The following is a 19,193-nucleotide window of genomic DNA, read 5'->3' as shown; positions in this document are numbered from 1 at the left end:
TGGTTGCTAAAGGCTTTGTGGCACAGCTATAAAACAACCAAGATTGTAACTTAGATTAAAAACATATTAAGGCCAATATGTTCAAGCATACTGCAGTTCCATCTACTTTGGCTTGTGAGACTAGTGTTTTTTTAAAAGAAAAACCTGTACAATATTATAAAATTTGTGTTTTTCTTTTTACATTAGTTACACACACAAAAAATCCTTATACTTCATAGACCTTTACTTCATGTTTGCAATGAAAATTTTTTGCATATCTTAGGTAGAGTGTGGCTATGCTGGTGAATACTAAGGTTGGTTGTAATACGATATGGTGTAAAAAAAATAAAACAAGGGGAAAGGAGAGAGAGAGAGAGAGAGAGAGAGACGCACAAGTATATAAAAGATTATCGAAAGGAAACAAGAAGTTAACAAATACACTTAAAATCTAACAAGGATCTTTTTTTCTTTTCAAGGCCACGCATGATTGCTTTTTGTCAGTTTCAAGCGTCTGCTAGGGGCCAGATTATATAACGTGAAAAGTCATGGGTCAAGAGGATGCATTCCACAAAGCTGGAAAGGCCCACGCACAACCCCCCGCCGGAGCGAACGGGAAAAGGCGCCGCGACACTACTTCCGGGGGTCACATGCCAGAAATTCTACTCTGAAGTAGGAAGGATGTTAAACACATGAATGTCAATTTTACAATATATATATATATATACACACATATATATTTTAATATATATTTTAAAAAGAAACAACCCACAAAACATGCATTAAACATGATAAATAGACTTCATATAGATTAGGCCCTGGGTATCTTTGTAGTTCAATGGCTTAGAGGTTTTCACTGATTTTGGTTAGCTTAGAAGTTAACCTGATCGGTCCCCCCTCCCCCCAGGCCTTCTTGCCGAGTGGGCCGGGGTGGTGGTGGATGAGAGGCACTGAATGTCTACATTATGCGCTCCGTGTCACTGTTTTTTTGTTCCAGCAGATTAACGGAAGTGCTGACTAGTGCACGTACATCAAAACTGGTCTGCTAAGGCAAAGTTTCCCATTTTTTTTAAAAAAAAGAAGATACACTTCAAGCTTAAGTTGATTAAGCAGCATATTTCAAATAACAGCTTTTTTTTGAAGTTAAATATTAATATGGCCATTGGGTTTGTGTCAGTATAACGGGGGGGTGCTCTCTTCGGACTCACACCCAGCCGCTGGTCAGTTTATAGAACATCTCTTCGTCTAAGCTCTCGTTCTGGTCTTTTGCGCGCGTCGACAAGAAAATGTAGCCGCCGATGAATTCATGCACCACTTTGCAGTCGACTTCGGTGCAAATGAAGGACACTCGGACTTCGTCCGCAAACTCCACAGTGACCTAGTCACAAACCAGAGGGGGAACATTTTAACCTTCCAGGACATTCCGTTTGCTGATTTAAGAGCAGCAGTTCTCTTACAAAGGGATTTCAAAGGGAGATTAGAGACTGCTGAATTACAACTAATAATGAAGCTCAAGACAATGCATTCTCCTGGATTGAACAGAGATCTGGGATTCCTGTCTCACTACCAATGCTGATTTCTCCATGCCTAATACCCCCTCTGCATATCACACCTAATCCAATCACGCCTGCTAATGTAATTTACTTGCCTTTTACATTTACATTGCGGTTGTGTGTCTAATTCACTCTTCTCTACTTAAAAGATACAGGGACTCACATTCTAGCTGTATCTGAAGAAGCGAGCTGTGGCTCACGAAAGCTCATACCCTGCCAGAAATGTTGTTATTCTTTAAGGTGCTACTGGACTCCTACTCTTTTCTACTGCTAAAGTTACAAAGCAAGTTTTATCCCACTCGCCCTCTGTCAAGAGAGAAGCCATCTTTGCCTTAAGAACCAACTGAGCTGAGTTAGGACTCCAGTACGTAAGATAATTCAGTATTGTCATTTTTTATGCATTTCATTGCCAGTGAACTATATGCCTTTGTTTTAATATCCATTCTTAAATTTCTTCAATAAAGCCTTCTTTGGCTTTATGGTGTATGTTGCCTGAGGAGTTACTGGAACCAAACCCAGGTAAAGAAGAAAAAGAAAAGCTGGTTTTTATATGCTGACTTTCTCCACCTGTTTTTAAGGAGAATCAAACCGGCTTACAATAACCTTCCCTTCCCCTCCCCACAACAGACACCCTGTGAGGTAGGCGGGTCTGACAGAGCTCTAAGATGCGATCTTGGGCTGCAACAACGGAAGTATAGTGTCCAGATCACGCGAAGTGATGGTATCGCTTTACTCTGCTCTGGTCAGACCTAACCTAGAGTACTGTGTTCAGTTTTGGGGACCACAATTTAAGAAAGATGTAGACAAGCTGGAACGTGTCCAGAGGAGGCTAGATGGCCATCTGTCAGCAATGCTGATTCTGTGACCTTAGGCAGATGATGAGAGGGAGGGCATCTTGGCCATCTTCTGGTCACTGTGTGTGTGTGTGTGTGGGGAGGTAGTTGTGAATTTCCTGCATTGTGCAGGGGATTGGACTAGATGACCCTGGTGATGCCTTCCCACTCTGTGATTCTATTCTATGACTAGCCCAAGGTCAACCAGGTAGCCTCCTGTGGAGGAGTGGGGAAACCAACCCAGTTCACCAGATTAGCCTCTGCCGCTTATGTGGAGGACTAGGGAATTGAACCCAGTTCTCTAGATTAGAGTCCATCGCTCCAAGCCACTACACCATGCTGGCTCTCAAAAGAAGAAGAGCGCAGCCGCCAGTGACTCTGGTCTTCAGCACGCCCAGGAAGTTTTCTGTGACCAAAGCAGCACTTACCATCTTAATTTCCCAGTTCACGTTCCACTGCTTCATGTTGCTGAACCGCCACGTCTTGATGGCGTCACTGGTGCTGGCGTCCATCCGTATCAGCCGGTTGTAGGCGATGCCGATAAGCTCCTCTTTCTTACCTCCCTGGAACCTGCAGCATTCACATAATCACATAAAGGGACAGCCTGGGTCAGTGCTTGCAGGACCTTCTGAGAGATGAGGCACACTTTGGATTAAGTGGGGAGGTACACTTCACTCTCAGGAAACCCCCCCCCCCCGCAATTTTCTTTTAGGGTGCGGAAGGGTGACCTGTCTTTAAGAGAAGCCTACCCCCCTCTCCTTTTGCATGGAGCTAATATTTTGGGGACACCTCCTGAATGGCAAGCCAGCAGTGACTCGTACAGACCCATAACAGGCAGCGTCATAAGAACATAAGAAAAGCCATGCTGGATCAGACCAAGGTCCATCAAGTGCAGCAGTCTGTTCACACGGTGGCCAACCAGGTGCCTGTAGGAAGCCCACAAACAAGACGCAGCAGCACTGTCCTGCCTGTGTTCTTCAGCACCTAATATCATAGGCATGCTCCTCTGATCCTGGAGAGAATAAGTCTGCATCATGACTCATGTCCATTTTGACTAGTAGCCTCGGATAGCCCTCTCCTCCATGAACATGTCCACTCCGCTCTTAAAGCCTTCCAAGTTAGCAGCCATCACCACATCCTGGGGCAGGGAGTTCCACAATTTAACATCCTCAGAGAGGAAATAATTCATCTGCATCTCTATCAGTAGATATTCCAAAATTTGTATTCCCTGGGCTTGGAGTCCCAGCAGTTTACCTGCTCCCCGCTAAACCCCACCCCAGGAATGTAGCTGTTTGCCAGCCAGTGATCTCCCCTCACCCCAATTCCTCCAGCATGTCAGGTGCTGTTTCAGCATCTGTTTGAGGCACCCGGTGCACCTAGGTAAATGTCGCACTCAGTTGTTGACCTTAGGATGTCGAGTGCCCTGGGCACTGTAGTTTCAGTATTTTGAGGAAAGGTAAAAAGTAAAGGTAGTCCTCTATGCAAGCACCGGGTCATTCCTGACCCATGGGGTGACGTCACATCACGATGTTTCCAAGGCAGACTGGTTTGCCGGTGCCTTCCCCAGTCGTCTACGCTTTACCCCCAGCAAGCTGGGGACTCATTTTACTGAACTCGGAAGGATGGAAGGCTGAGTCAACCTCGGGCCGGCTACCTGAAACCGACTTCTGTCAGTTTTTGACGAAAGGCTGCACATAAAAATAAATTGAATACAAAGAACTGTGTAGCCTCAAGCTCACGGTCAGATTCTGCAAAAACTTCTTCCCTGTGCCCAGTTCCAGGAGGCAACGAGAAAGGCTGCACTGCCAATGGTGGCTGGCCATGGCTCCACGCTGTTCTGTTGACGTGCCCAACTGCGCTCATTAGGCCCAACTGGCAAACTCCCAATTCTCAGCATACCAGAACCACCCAAAGAAGCCCAGCGGGGCCGGAGGTCTCTCCTGCCCGTTCGTGCAGAATCCACTGACCTCGCGATGAAGTGTGTGATGCCGAACTCCGGAAGGGACTGCCAGGCTTGTATAAACCTCATTTTGGCTTCGATGAGACTCATCTGAGCAACGTTCTGATGGGCCTCCAAGATCCTGGCAGTGATCTGCAAGGAGGAGATACGCAGACTTGAGGCTGCTGCCCTGCCTCAGAAAAGGTATTGTGTTTATACTTGCAAGAAAAAACATGAAGATGGAGGGCCTCATCATGGCGGGGGAACTCAGAGAGGAGGGGAAAACAGGTCTTTAAAATGGCTCCAGCCCCCTGATCATTTGGTTGCTCTTTTCTGCACCTTCTCAAGCTCTGCAACATCCTTTTTTAGGTGTGGTGACCACACTAGGAACTGTTTCATGTGAATTGATATGTACCCCGAGTGGTTGCCAGCAGTTGATTATTTGAAGAAAGTACGGAGATTAAGAAGTGGCAAGAAAAATTAGCTGCTGCATGAAAATTAGCTGGCACAAACAAACCCTAAATCAAGCAAGAAAAATATATTTTGCTCATGATCCAGCTTCCTCAACTCCTCGCATCTAACTTTTGGAAAACAGCTTTCCTCTAGCTCTCATTTCTGGTAAACAACTTACAGAACTGCGTAAGAATCCTCTGGATTCAAAGGGAGCCCCAGACAACGCTTCTAGTGACCGGGGCTCAGAGAGCTCAGCCTCTCCCGGGGGCTCTTCTTCCTTTCCCACCCTTGGGTTTTCTGGTTCTCAGGTTTGCAATTTTCAAGTATCTTGCAATAACACACACGGCAAGGCAAACCACACAGAAGCAGAAGCTGGCTTAAAGCTCGACTAGGGAGGCCAGCACTGATATTTAAGCCGTTGCTGCTCACACAATCTGACACACAATGAACAATGCTTCCAGATGTGCGTGCATTAACTTGTGATGAACCTAGCAAACTGCTAGATGTCTAAGGCTGATCTGCAGATACATTTAAAACTCGGCTGTTTCCAGGTAAAGTGCTATGGGCCGCAGCTCATCAAGGCTCCATTTCTGCTGTCCAGTGTTAAAGCCAGAAAGCAAAGACAGGCGTGGAAACAGCTTCCAAGAAGAGAACTTCCCTCCACGGTGGCAGAGAGAGAACCGAGGGAGGGGCAATGCTTTCCCTCCTTTCTATGCTGGAAAAGGTGGTAAGCAACATGGAGGAGGGGGAACAAAACGCCCTCCAGAGTTTTTGAGATTCAAAATCTTTCTGCAGCAGGCTTGCGCATGCACAGTGAACCGTGAGGGACTGCACAGGTACCACGACGATGAACTACCTTAGCACTGCAAACAGCGCTCCGTGGACAGTGGCAATTACCCCAATTCTTCTTATTTCAATGAGAAGGGACACCGCATAAAGTGACAGAGATGCATCTGGATTCACTTCTTAGCTGCCATTTCCAACAGCCCCGTTTCCCCTGCTTCTAAACATACATTTACAAACAGTGAAGTCTTAAGCGCTTATTTATGGTTGCTGACACTTACCAAGTCTCTTATATAGCCTGGCTGTAAATGTGAAGAAAAGAAAAGGAAGCATAAAGAAAGAAAAGAGAAAAAAAAAAGCAAATCAGAAATATGGCAACAAAGCAAAGGGAGGAAATGTGCAAATTATCAGCAACAATAAAAGGTATGAGCCAATTAAAAAAACAACAACTCAGGTTTTCACACAACTCTCCTGGGGAGAAAAAGTGAGAGATGGATGTGAGCTTGAGAAAGAGAGCCAAGAAGATCAGCGAAGCTGTTAACTGTAGAATGCAAGTGTCGAATACTGGGCTCTTTCTCATGGCCTACAGAATCTCTTCTGAAGCAACCAAGCTTCTAGCCCTCATGAGACTGAATTTATGGGGGGGGGGGGAATGGCAAAAATGCAAAAAATGTGAAATGCATCCGATATAAGGAAACCAACCGAAAGAAGCTTAAATTAAAATTCTGTTTCTCCAGTGTTTATGGATTCCAAATCCATATCACAAATATTTTTCAGTGGCGACCCATCAGAGATTAACGTTGGTGCGATACAACCACTTACCCATGGCTTTGCATGCCACCGCACTGATAAAAGAAAGTGCAAATTTCACAAATCACAAACAACCACAACATGAAAATCAGTTGCAACCCCTTCGGTGTGTTTTTGGGGTTGCCCTGGACACTAAATAAGCTGCTGCCTGCCTTTCTAACAACAAGAAGGAAGAGTTGGTTTTTATATGCCAACTTTCTCTACCACTTAAGGAAGAATCAAACTGGCTTACAATCACCTTCCCTTCCCCTCCCCACAACAGACACCCTGTGAGGTAGGTGGGGCTGAGAGAGTGTGACTAGCCCAAGGTCACCCAGCTGGCTTCATGTGGAGGAGCGGGGAAACAAATCCAGTTCACCAGATTAGCATCCGCCACTCATGTGGAGAAGTGGGGAATCAAACCTGGTTCTCCAGATCAGAGTCCACCGCTCCAAACCACTGCTCTTAACCACTACACCACGCTGGCTCTCAAAAAACAAAAAAAGCATCTTCACCGAAACACATCCGGCGGGGAGAAACAGTACAACTGACCTTTAAAAAAACCCGCTCATCAAAGCTGCAGAGCACAATATTAGAGTTGAAGCATTTTTTAACATTTTAAGAAGTTAACTTGTTTTAAGGCAGCAAAATCACCACAGAGGAATCTAGATTAAAACTTTGTTAAAGCCGTGCAATGCCACTCTGGGCCAATTCATAACAGCTTTCTAGGACACAGCGAGCGGAGTGGGTCAGGGGGTTATCCCTACGGTTCACCAAGGACTTATGCACTGCTGGGAAAGTCAATCCTCCTTGCCAAAAAATCTGAGCACTCCCGTAAACGCTTTACCACAGGAAAATGCAGGCTTCCCCAGTCGACTCCCTCCCGGTATTTAATGCCTTTTAAAGGCAACGCAGAGTTTCTTGGCTCAGGGCTGGTTCACACATCATGCGCACTTATCACTTACTAATGGCTGTGATGCCAAGGGTGACTTGCATTTGTTAATGAGCCACAGCAGATCTCACCTAACACCCAATGCCACCTCGAGCCACGGCTGCCAATGGAGTCCGTTCCTATGTTCCGACGGCAGCCGCCAAAACGCAGAGCAACGAACGGATAAGAAACAGAGTAATGAAGAAGAAGAAGAGTTGGGTTTTATATGCCAACTTTCTCTACCACTTAAGGGAGACTCAAACCGGCCTAAGCTTGAGGGCAGGGGGAAGAAGAAGAGGAAGAGTTGGTTTTTATATGCCAATTTTCTCTATTACTTAAGGAAAAATCAAACCGGCTTACAATCACCTTCCCTTCCCCCCCCCAACAGATACCCAGTGAGGTGGGTGGGGCTGAGAGAGCTCTAAGAGAGTTGCAACTAGTCCAAGGTCACCCAGATGGCTTCATTTGTAGGAGTGGGGAAACAAATCCAGCTCACCAGATTAGCGTCCACCGCTCATGTGGAGGAGCGGGAAATCAAACCCGGTTCTCCAGATCAGACTCCACCACTCCAAACCACCGCTTTTAACCACTACACCACAGTGCTTCCTTTGAATGAATGAATGAATGAATGAATGAATGAATGAATGAATGAAGCTACATCTGCACAGAGGCGGTGGCATCTGAGGCAACCACAGGCATGGAGCTGACGTAGCCTAGAATCGCAAGACATTACTTCAAGCCCATTTGTGATGTAAAGAGTTCCCATCACAATTTAGCCCAGGCAAAATGTGCAATCCGTTCAAGTTGTCACTCAAATGTAATATATGAATATTCACATGCCCGGGATTGTTATTTAGGGAAACTCAATGGGAGGACCCATGCTTATGCATGCAAAAACGTCTGGCATTCGGTTCCCAGAACAAGGCTCTTGGGTAGCAAGAAAGACCTATGCAGGAGCTCCTGTCATGGCCTCTGACTGTTAATGGTATATGATTGAACAAAACAGGCCTGAGAATTTATTTTTAACATTTCAGCAAAATTCTTACTCTCGCATTTCTGGAAAGATAATTGTGAATCACTGGAAATTTGCCCAGAAAGTGAAGAACAGCCAGATTGCTGGTTTGCAACACGGCTGTGGGAAAGTTAATTCTAACCTCGGAAATACTTGCATCATAGAATCAAAGGAGGTGAATTAATTAGCCTCGGCAGAGTCATGTGGGTTTCACGTTATTGGGCCTATATAAAATAGCCACAACCAAGACACCCCCCTGCATCTCTCTCAGACGTGGGTTGTGTGAAACTATCTCATCTTTCTTTAAGCGCTTTGATGAGAATCTCAGAAACTGTATTTCCTCTTTTAACCTCAAGATAGGTAACCTAAGGGATGATATGAATGTCTTTCTCTTTCTGATTTTATTTACATACACAAGTACTTTGGTATCATTGTGATTCTTTTACACTTACTCATTTCAAGAGTGATTAGATTGATTTTAAATAAAATTAGTAAAAAAGATGAACATGAGTGATTTTTGGCTGGGATACAAGGTTTTCACCTGGATTAAACAAACTTCCAAGAGGGCTGATAACCTTTAGAGATGGGTTATTGAAGAGAATACTCCATCTTAATATAGCTTAATTGAAGAGAATACTCCATCTTAATATAGCTTAATACATGGTTGAGTGGTTAATGCATTGCTTTGGAACAGGCAAAGAGACCCTCTGTTTCATAGCATCATAGAGTTGGAAGGGACCACCAGGGTCATCTAGTCTAACACCCTGCACAATGCAGGAAATTCACAACTACCTCCCCCCCACACCCCAAGTGACCCCCTACTCCAAGCCCAGAAGATGGCCAAGATGCCCTCCCTCTCATGAACTGCCTAAGGTCATAGAATCAGCACACAGAACCACCACACCCCCAGTGACCCCTACTCCATGCCCAGAAGATGGCCAAGATGCCCTCCCTCTCATTATCTGCTTAAGGTCATAGAATCAGTATTGCTGACAGATGGCCATCTAGCCTCTGCTTAAAAACCTCCAGGGAAGGAGAGCTTACCACCTTTCCACATGTCTGTTTTAAAAGGAATGCTTCCCTTATGGGGTGGGGGTCAGAACAGATAGCCCCAGGCTTCACTAGCCAAAGGCAACATCAACTTCTGGAGCTTGATGTCTAATTTAGAGAATTAAATTTGGGCTTCGGATTATTAGAAAATGTAAACTTATAAGGTGGGAGGAAATCTAGTTTCCCTGCTCAAAACAAGCTCGAACACATGATGAGAAATGCAGACCCCGCACATTCCTCCAGCTGATGGGACTGGTGCTTCTGCAGCCGGCAGCTCGCTCTGTGAACTCCCCACATTCTACAAATTCCACAAAGGCAGCGTTTCCTCAGTTCCACATGAACCCCATAACGCGTGACCTCGTGGGATTAACACTGAGCTTCCAAAGTCTAAGCAGTCACGAAGAGCGTTGCTAATGAAACACAAGATCAGCAGAACGGCTGCAAAATCTTGCTGGACTACAGAAAGGAAAGTACAGATTGGCTTTATTCAGCTCTCCATCAATGGACTCTCTCTCTCTGGTTGTCAGAATGGTGGGTGGTCCTCAGTTTCCCTTTATTCCTGCCATCAGCAAGATCATAGAATCATGGAATTGGAAGGGGCCATACAGGCCATCTGGTCCAACCCCCCTGTTTAATGCAAGATTCAGCCTAGAACAGATTATCTCAAACTGTGCTCCGTGGAGCACTTGGTGCTCCACGAAATATCTCCTAGCGCTCCATGAAGAGATTGGAAAGAAAAATACTACTGTCATTTGGTTTAGTATATAGGTGCTAAGTGAAAATTAGTGTTCCGTGATGAATTTCTCTCCTGAAAAGTGCTCCATACCTCAAAAAGTTTGGGAAACTCTGGCCTAAGCATCCCTGACAAGTGTTTGTCCAGCCTCTGCCTGAAGACTGCCAGTGAGGGGGAGCTCACCACCTCCCTAGGTAGCCCATTCCACTGTCGAACAACTGTTAATGTAAATTTTTGCCCCCTAATATCCAACCAGTATCTTTCCTCTCACAATTTAAACCCATTATTGCAAGTCCAATCCTCAGCTGTCAAAGAGGACGGCAGGAATAACGGGAAACTGAGGGCCATTTTCAGACGGCATCACAGGATTTAGAAGAAGAAGAAGAAGAGTTGGTTTTTATATGCCGACTTTCTCTACCACTCAAGGGAGAATCAAACCGGCTTACAATCGCCTTCCCTTCCCCTCAACACAACAGACACCCTATGAGGTCGGTGGGGCCAAGAGAGCTGTGACTAGCCCAGGGTCACCCAGCTAGCTTCGTGTGTAGGAGTGGGGAAACTAATCCAGTCCTCCGCCGCTCATGTGGAGGAGTGGGGAATCAAACCCGGTTCTCCAGATCAGACTCCACCACTCCCAAAGTCTGCACCTCCCAGGCTTGGGTCTGCAGTGTTTCAGAGGTTATAATTTTACTATACAGGGAATGCCTCCTCCGTCGCACGGGGTATAATGGCTCTTTCAGAGAATAAACAAGGGCTACACAAAAAGGGAAAATCTGCTGCCAGGCAGCAGTCACACCCTGCCAATAAAAGACCCCTCCCCCTTTTCTGACTAGCCATCCCTTCTCTAATGTTCGGAGGAGATCAAACAGCAGCCCTGTAATTCAAGTCTATCCCTTGGCAACTAAGTAGGTTTCCAAAGATCTGCCAGGTAATCCTTTTAAGAACTGCTGCGGCTCTACCAGAATACAAATCTACTTTATACAATCGGTATCTACGCTGCCTTTTGCTACCCTACGTTGAACACACATAAAGCTGCCTTATTCTGAATCAAACCCTTGATCCATCACAGTCGTTATTGTCTACTCAGACAGGCAGCAGCTCTCCGGGGTCTCAGGCAGGGGTCTTTCACATCACCTACCTGCCTAATCCCTTGAACTGGAGTTGCCGGGGATTGAACCTGGGACCTTCTGCATGCCAAGCAGAAGCTCTACCACTGAGCCCCTCTCCACAGCTCTTCAGGGTCTCAGGCAGAGGTCAACACATGAACACATGAAGCTGCCTGCTGAATCAGGCACTCGGTCCATCTAAGTCAGTATTGTCTACTCAGACCGGCAGCAGCTCTCCAGGGTCTCAGGCAGAGGTCTTTCCCATCACCTACTTGCCTAGTCCCTTTAACTGGAGCTGCCAGGGATTGAACCTGGGACCTTCTGCATGCCAACCAGATGCTCTACCACTGAGCTACGGCCCTTCCCCAGGGCTCCTGAGGCACAGTGGGAGTGAACCTAAGCAGGTCTACCAAGAAGTAAGCCCCATTTTAGTCAATGGGTCTCACTGCCAGTAAAAGGGTGGTAGTATTGCAGCCAATGCCACTTTAGAAAGAAACCAGTGATTAAAGCTTAGGGCGGTGTTACTGACTCCGTGGCTCGTGGGAAGCCACATTCCCAGTTACCATCAAACAAAAAAAAGCAACTTTTCCTTCCATCCCTAGCACAAGGCCTGCACCTCAGGGAAGCTCTCAGCTTATTTATTTATTTATTTGCATTATTTATAGTCCGCCTTTATCACTTGGACTCAAGGCGGATGACAACACAGTGAGTCCATGAAATCGACAGGATGGGGCATTCAGCGAACAGCGCAATAGGAATTATTGTAAAACCAACTGAAAACAGAACGGAAGCAAAGCGCACATGTTAAAGTGACACATTAAATGATGCAAAAATCACATAGCGGGACACTAGTTTTAGCAAGCTAAAAACTGCAGTATAGACCACAGTCCCCAATAATTTGTCCGTAACTTTGTGAAACATTTAGTTCGGTGCGATTCTATTGCCTGTGTAGAAAAACCCTCTGGAATAATTCAGTTTTGCATAGTTTGCAGAAAGCAGAAGAGTTTCCATCTAGACATTAGGAAGAATTTCCTAACAGTCAGAGCGGTTCCTCAGTGGAACAGGCTTCCTCGGGAGGTGGTGAGCTCTCCTTCCCTGGAGGTTTTTAAGAAGAGGCTAGATGGCCATCTGTGAGCGATGCTGATTCTATGACCTTAGGCAGATCATGAGAGGGAAGGCATCTTGGCCATCTTCTGGGCATGGAGTAGGAGTCACTGGGGAGTGTTGAGGGGAGATAGTTGTGATTATCCTGCATTGTGCAGGGGGTTGGACTAGATGACCATGGTGGTCCCTTCATAGAATCATAGTTGGAAGGGACCACCAGGGCCATCAAGTCCAACCCCCTGCACAATGCAGGAAATTCACAACTACCTCCCCCCTCCACATCCCTAGTGACCAGAAGATGGCCAAGATGCCTCCCTCTCATCATCTGCCTAAGGTAACAGAATCAGCATTGCTGACAGATGGCCATCTAACCTCTTCTTAAAAACCTCCAAGGAAGGAGAGCTTACCACCTCCTGAGGAAGCCTGTTCCACTGAGGAACTGCTCTAACTGTTAGAAAATTCTTCCTAATGTCTAGACGGAAACTCTTTTGATTTAATTTCAACCCGTTGGTTCTGGTCTGACCTTCTTGAGCAACAGAAAACAACTCGGCACCCTCCTCTATATGACAGCCCTTCAAGTACTTGAACATGGTTATCATATCCCCTCTCAGTCTTCTCCTTCAACCTTCAACCTTTCCTCATAGAACTTGGTCTCCAGACCCCTCACCATCTTTGTTGCCCTTCTCTGAACATGTTCCAGCTTGTCTACATCTTTCTTAAATTGTGGTGCCCAAAACTGAACACAGTACTCTAGTTGAGGTCTAACCAGAGCAGAGTAAAGCGATACCATCACTTCGCGTGATCTGGACACTATACTTCGGTTGATGCAGATTCCAACTCTATGATTCTATGAGGAGAGCGGGAGCCAACCTAACCTCCTCAGGCAGATCAATCTGTAAGGTGGGGGCCACAACAGAGAAGGCATGTGTGCGGGCAACTGTTGATTTTTCTCAATAGCAGGTTGGCACCTGCGGAAGGCCCTGCCTTGATGAGCAAAGGTATGGTTTACCCGTTCCGCCTCCTGTTTCAAGGTGGAAACCACCTGCCAGCCACCAGCTCCACCAGGCAAGGGTCTTGCCCCTTTTCTGAAACATGGGGAAGTGTTGTTTTGGGAACAGTACTCAGAAGAACCACGTTGCATGTCAAAGAGCCACATATGGCTCCCAATCCACTGAGTATCACTGACATGGAGTGTTTAAAGAAATGTGTAAAAATCACGGAGAAGTCCAGTCTGGAGATCGCAGAGCTTCTTGGGGGGCGGGCGGGGAAGAATTAAAGTCCAGCTAACTTAATTCTTCTCACTCTGCCAAAGGAATCTCACTTCCTGTCGTTATCCTCACAAGTTAAAAAAGTGGAGAGATCGCAGATGGATTCTGGTTTTTTAGTATGAAAAAGGACTCTGTGCACTCATCTTCATATACAACTGAGTACATTTTATTTTTAAAAAGCTCATTAACTTATGCCACCCTAAACAGTTATACCCTTCTAAGACTTCTGAGACTTCAATGGTGTAATGCTGCTTAGGATGGCACCATTAAAGCAGTTCTAGGCGTTTAGGAGCACAAAAGAAAAATGTTATGTGTCACAGGTACTGCAGTATCTCCAGCCAAAACTATTTAGGATGTTCGTGTAGTGAGCTGATCCAAAACTCAGTGTTGCATAATTCTGCCATCTATTGTTTTCATTCTAAATCTGGAACATGCAAAAGATTACAAGCTACCTAACTGCACTCTACACCTCTTGCTTCAACTATGTCTATGGGGCCAATCTCATTAAAATGTAAGCAAACATACCCAACTGACAGTTGGACAAGAACTTCCAAGCTGTTGTTCAGAATCTGATCAGAACAACTAGATTTGAGTTCAGTAGCAACTTGTGTGTATGTATGTTAAGTGTCATCAAGTCGCTTCCGACTCATGGCGACCCTATGAATCAGTGCCCTCCAAAACGTCCTGTCTTTAACAGCCTTGCTCAGGTCTTGCAAATTGAGGGCTGTGGCTTCCTTTATAGTCAATCCATCTCATGATGAGTCTTCCTCTTTTCCTGCTGCCTTCAACTTTTCCTAGCATTAATGTCTTTTCAAGTGACTCTTGTTTTCTCGTAATGTGACCGAAGAATGATAGCCACAGTTTAGTCCTTTTAGCTTCTAGGGAGAGTTCAGACCTCATTTGATCTAGAACCCAAGCATTTGTCTTTTTGGCAGTCCACAGTATCTGTAACACTCTCTTCCAACCCCAGATTTTCAAAGGACTCTACTTTCTTCCTGTCAGCTTTCTTCATTGTCCAGCTTCCACACCCATACATAGTAATTTCTTCTGATTTCTTGGTTGCAGTCTCCCTTTTGGTTGATGAGGGAGCCAAGGAATAGAAAGTCTTGAACAATTTCAATTTTCCTCATTGTCCAACTTAAAGTTGAGTAATTCCCCAGGAGTAATTTGGCCCTCAAAAGCTCATACCCAAAAAATCTTGTTGGTCTCTAAGGTGCTACTGGACTTGAATCTAGCTTTTCTACTGAAGATCAACACGGCTACCCTCTGAAACTGATCAGGAGAAAAGTCTGCAATGAAGAACTAAAGTAGCTTTCACAGCCTCAACTTCCTAATCACAGAGCAAAGCCACAATTAAACATTATTAACAGGAGAGGAACCTAACTGTCTTAGGAGGGATTAAATATTAATATGGCATGTGGGGGGAAAGGGAGAACTGCTCCGCTCTGGGTCAGAACACCCTCATTATCAACTTGCCTCCTGCAAAGGCTGCACAAACAACCCGTGGCCCGCAACTGGTGCATAAACGGGGGTGAAAGGCAAGAATCAACCCCCTGAGCTGTGCTGGTGACCAAGCTGGCAGCTGGAAGGACCAATGTAACGGGAGAAAAGAGGCACAGCCCAGCAGCCGGCCCTGGACGCATGCAGGCACGGGGGCGGGGGGCAGATGCTCCAGTTCCACTCCTTCTGAAAGGTTCTTGTTCTGAAATGCTTATTAATGTGAACAGACATGGCTACTCACAAAAGAACAGTAAAGTCACCCAAAGATCAAACCTTTGTACTCCGTGATAATGACCCTGAAATGGTTTGTTAGTTCATTTATTTATTACAGCCAAAGGCCAGCATAAACCCTCATAAAGGGCTTCCAGGAGATGGACACTCCTGCACCTAAATTATTGGAAGGGAAAAAACTTCCCATCTTAATGTATGCAGATGATGCGGTCCTCCTCTCACAAACCAGAACAGGACTAAGGAGAGCACTAAGCGCATTAATCCAAGCAATGCCAAAAGGAACAACTAACTATCAACTTTACAAAAACAAAGATAGTACATTTCAATAACAAGTTTCACAAATTGTCTTGGTTAGTCGATGGCCGCCATATTGAACAAGTTAAGTGCTTTAAATTCTTGTGAGTAGTGTTTCAGTTTAATGGGTTTGTTAGTTCTGCGCTCAATCACTAGTATGATCAGAATGCCCACACCACTAAAAACATGCTGTGGGTTGAAAGACTTTCATTCAGCCACCTTGATTTTTTAAAATGTAAGAAGAAGAGTTGGTTTTTATGTGCCAACTTTCTCTACCACTTAAGGGAGACTCAAACTGGCTTACAATCACCTTCCCTTCCCCTCTCCACAACAGACACCCTGTGAGGTAGATGGGGCTGAGAGAGTTCAGAGAGAACTGTGTCTAGTCCATAGTCACCCAGCAGGCTTCATGTGGAGGAGTGGGGAATCAAACCCAGTTCTCCAGATCAGAGTCCACTGCTCCAAACCACCACTCTTAACCACTACACCACGCTGGCTCTTAACCACACCACCACGAATGGCAGATGAACAGTCAATGGCTGCTAAATCTAGGGAAAGGAAAGCAATGGTTTCAAGTGTACTTTTGTTTTTTGCCATCAAATCACAACTGATTCATGGTGACCCTGTAGGGTTTTCAAGGCAAGAGATGTTGGGAGGTGGTTTGCCATTGCCTGCCTCCGCATCACGCCCCTGGTATTCCTTGGAGGTCTCGCATCCAAACACTTGCCAGGGTCGAGGCTGAGGTGTGTGACTGGCCTAAGGTTACCCAGCAAGCTTCCATGGCACAAATGGGGTTTCAGACCTGAATTTCCTAGGATCGTGTCCACCACCTTAACCACTACACAATGCTGGCTCTCACTCAAGTGTACTAGCAAAGAAAAAGAGACAATTTCTGGCCCAAGGAACTGCCAGTACAATTTCCAAAAATGGGAAGACAGAGGGAAGAAGGGCTCAGAGGTTGTTTCTCAGTACACGCCTGAAAAACAACAACAACCAACAAGTTGCCCAAGAAAAGACCAAACTGTCCTTCTGACCACATTTGTAGGGCAACACATGCTCATTTGCAAACGGCAAATCCTAACAATGAAGTACCTGTTTGTTCTTGTATTTCTTCAGGTATCTTGGGGAAACCAGGCATTCAGGATTGATGTCCAGCGTGACCTGTTCGGTGATTATCTGCGGATCTGGGTTCAGATGCTGCATTTTCAGGAAAGACAAGATGTTCTGGACTTCTAAACTGTACGAACTGTCCGCCATGGTCTTGCCCTTGGAGGCCAGACGGCAAGCTGCCATCCAGTGAGCGTACTGCTTTTCCTGCCGTTTAAAGGGAAGAAGACGTGCTCGCTAGATAAGAACATAAGAAAAGCCCTGCTGGATCAGACCGAGGCCCATCAAGTCTAGCAGTTTGTTCACACAGTGGCCAATCAGGGGCCTCTAGGAAGCCCACAAGCAAGACGACTGCAGCAGCATTTTCCTGCCTGTGTTCCACAGCACCTAAGATAACAGGCATGCTCCTCTGATCCTGGAGAGAATAGGTATGCATCATGACTAGTATTCATTTTGACTAGTAGCCATGGATAGCCCTCTCCTCCATGAACATGTCCACTCCCCTCTTAAAGCTTTCCAATTTGGCAGCCATCACCACATCCTGGGGCAGGGAGTTCCACAATTTGACAATGCATTGAATGAAGAAATACTTCCTTTTATCTGTTTTGAATCTGTCACCCTCCAGCTTCAGATGACCCTGCATTCTGGTATTATGAGAGAAGGAGCAAAGCTTCTCTCTGTGCAATCTCTCCATACTATATATAATTATATAGACCTCTATCATGTCTCCCATTAACTGCCTTCTTTCCAAGCTAAACAGCCCTAAGCGTTTTAACTGCTCCTCATAGGGCAGTTGCTCTAGCCCCCCGATCATTGTGGTTGCTCTTTTCTGCACCTTCTCAAGCTCTGCAATATCCTTTTTTAGGTGTGGCGACCAGAACTGTACATATGATGGGGGCTTTGTTTTATTTCATCCTGTTTCCAACAATTCTTTAGTAGATTCAATGGAAAGAAAACACGCTTGGGAAGACGCCAAGGCAGCAAATGCAGAATGGATCCCAATGCCCAAAGGAATGGAAGGAACAGGAGACCAAAGGGCAATTCCTGAACATACTGAAGATGAAAGTGTTTTAATGCTACCTTTTGTTTCATAATGTAGCACTTGAATTAATGGTGATTACTCTTTGTGTGGTTTCAAAACAGTGAGCTTAAAACTGACTGCCACAGAAAACCTAAGGCAGGGGTCCCTCAACCTTTTTGAGCCTGTGGGCACCTTGGGAATTCTGACATAGCATGGTGGGAGGAGCCAGCCACAAAATGGCTTGCCACGGCTCAACTTCAGTCACACAGTGAAGACTCTTGTGCTGTGGTGGCGGATGCTGCCAAAGCAACATTTTCAAAAATCCTGGCACAGCCAATCAAACTCCAGTGGCCCATCAGAAACCTTGCTAGGCAAAAGCCTAATCTGGTCCCTCCCACTTTGTAAATACACTTGGGCACTAGGAAAGGCATTAGTGCGTGCCATGGCTCCCACGGGCACCATGTTGGGGACCCCTGAACTAAAGGGTACGTTTCTGTACTATACGTTGAAAGTGAGGGGGCAAAGAACACCCTCCTTGGGAAATTGTTCCATAATTGTGGGGCTGCCACCAAAAAGGCCCTCTCTCGTGTGGCCACCAGACAAGCTTTTTGGGTAGGACAGTCAGGAGGCCCTCTGCCTGTAACCCTCCCTGTCCTCCAAATCATAAATACAAGTGTTACGTTATGAGTCAGGGCGCTATGGGGAAGTCTGAACGTACCCCAAATCTGCGAGAACAAGGCGACGGAATGTAGTTGTTCACACTTACGTTATCGCAACGGAGCCAAATCTCATTCATGCCCTCAGCGACAGGGATGAGAAGTTTGATGTTAAACTTCTGACCAGAAATGTTGACGTCAGGAGTCACTTCACATCCTACAATAAAAAGAGAGCTGGGGATTATACTCTGGGTTCAGAAACGGCTGATGTTTCCGCACAGTGCAGGGAGAAATCACTAGTGTTAGAAGATGTTTTGGTTAGGGATGGTTTGTGGGGAAGGGAAGATGAGACAGGAGGGTCTCAGAAAAGGGGGAAGACACATGTGTACCCTCATCTGGATTAGGACAGAACAGATAACAAATGATCATAAGAAAATTAAGAACTGCTTTGCTAGATAAAACCCAAGGCCCATCTGGGAGAGCCAGAGTGGTGTAGTGGTTAAGAGCGGTGGTTTGGAGCAGTGGACTCTGATCTGGAGAACTGGGTTTGATTCCCCACTCCTCCACATGAGTGGCGGAGGCTAATCTGGTGAACTGCGTTCGTTTCCCCACTCCTACACAGGCTCTCAGCCCCACCTTCCTCACAGGGTGGCTGTTGTGGGGAGGGGAAGGGAAGGTGATTGTAAGCCGCTTTGATTCTTCCTTAAGTGGTAGAGAAAGTCAGCATATAAAAACCAACTCTTCTTCTTCTAACCCAGTATCCTGTTTCCACCAGCCACCAGCCAAATGGCATGAGAAGCTCACTAATCTACGTACATTACCCACACACACACCCTGCACAATTTTTTGTTTGG

The 19,193-nt window shown here is 45.9% G+C and overlaps 1 protein-coding gene across 2 annotated transcripts in view; it reads right to left on the bottom strand.

The window, feature by feature from the left end:
* Positions 1-1,044: 1,044 nt before the first annotated feature.
* FERMT2 (FERM domain containing kindlin 2) overlaps positions 1,045-19,193 on the bottom strand; it is a 133,986-nt gene continuing 115,837 nt past the window's right edge. For both annotated transcript variants that reach the window (XM_056852080.1, XM_056852079.1), the window contains 5 exons: positions 18,450-18,556; positions 16,648-16,869; positions 4,330-4,454; positions 2,791-2,932; positions 1,045-1,354 (listed from right to left, as the gene is read on the bottom strand). In XM_056852080.1, the coding sequence (XP_056708058.1) occupies positions 1,181-1,354; positions 2,791-2,932; positions 4,330-4,454; positions 16,648-16,869; positions 18,450-18,556 (770 nt within the window). In that variant the 3' untranslated portion in view covers positions 1,045-1,180. The remainder of the gene's footprint in view (positions 1,355-2,790; positions 2,933-4,329; positions 4,455-16,647; positions 16,870-18,449; positions 18,557-19,193) is intronic.

The sequence above is a fragment of the Euleptes europaea genome, chromosome 6 (genome assembly GCF_029931775.1).
Source record: "Euleptes europaea isolate rEulEur1 chromosome 6, rEulEur1.hap1, whole genome shotgun sequence".
Lineage (NCBI taxonomy): Eukaryota > Metazoa > Chordata > Lepidosauria > Squamata > Sphaerodactylidae > Euleptes > Euleptes europaea.
This window is presented reverse-complemented; position numbering and strand designations above follow the sequence as displayed.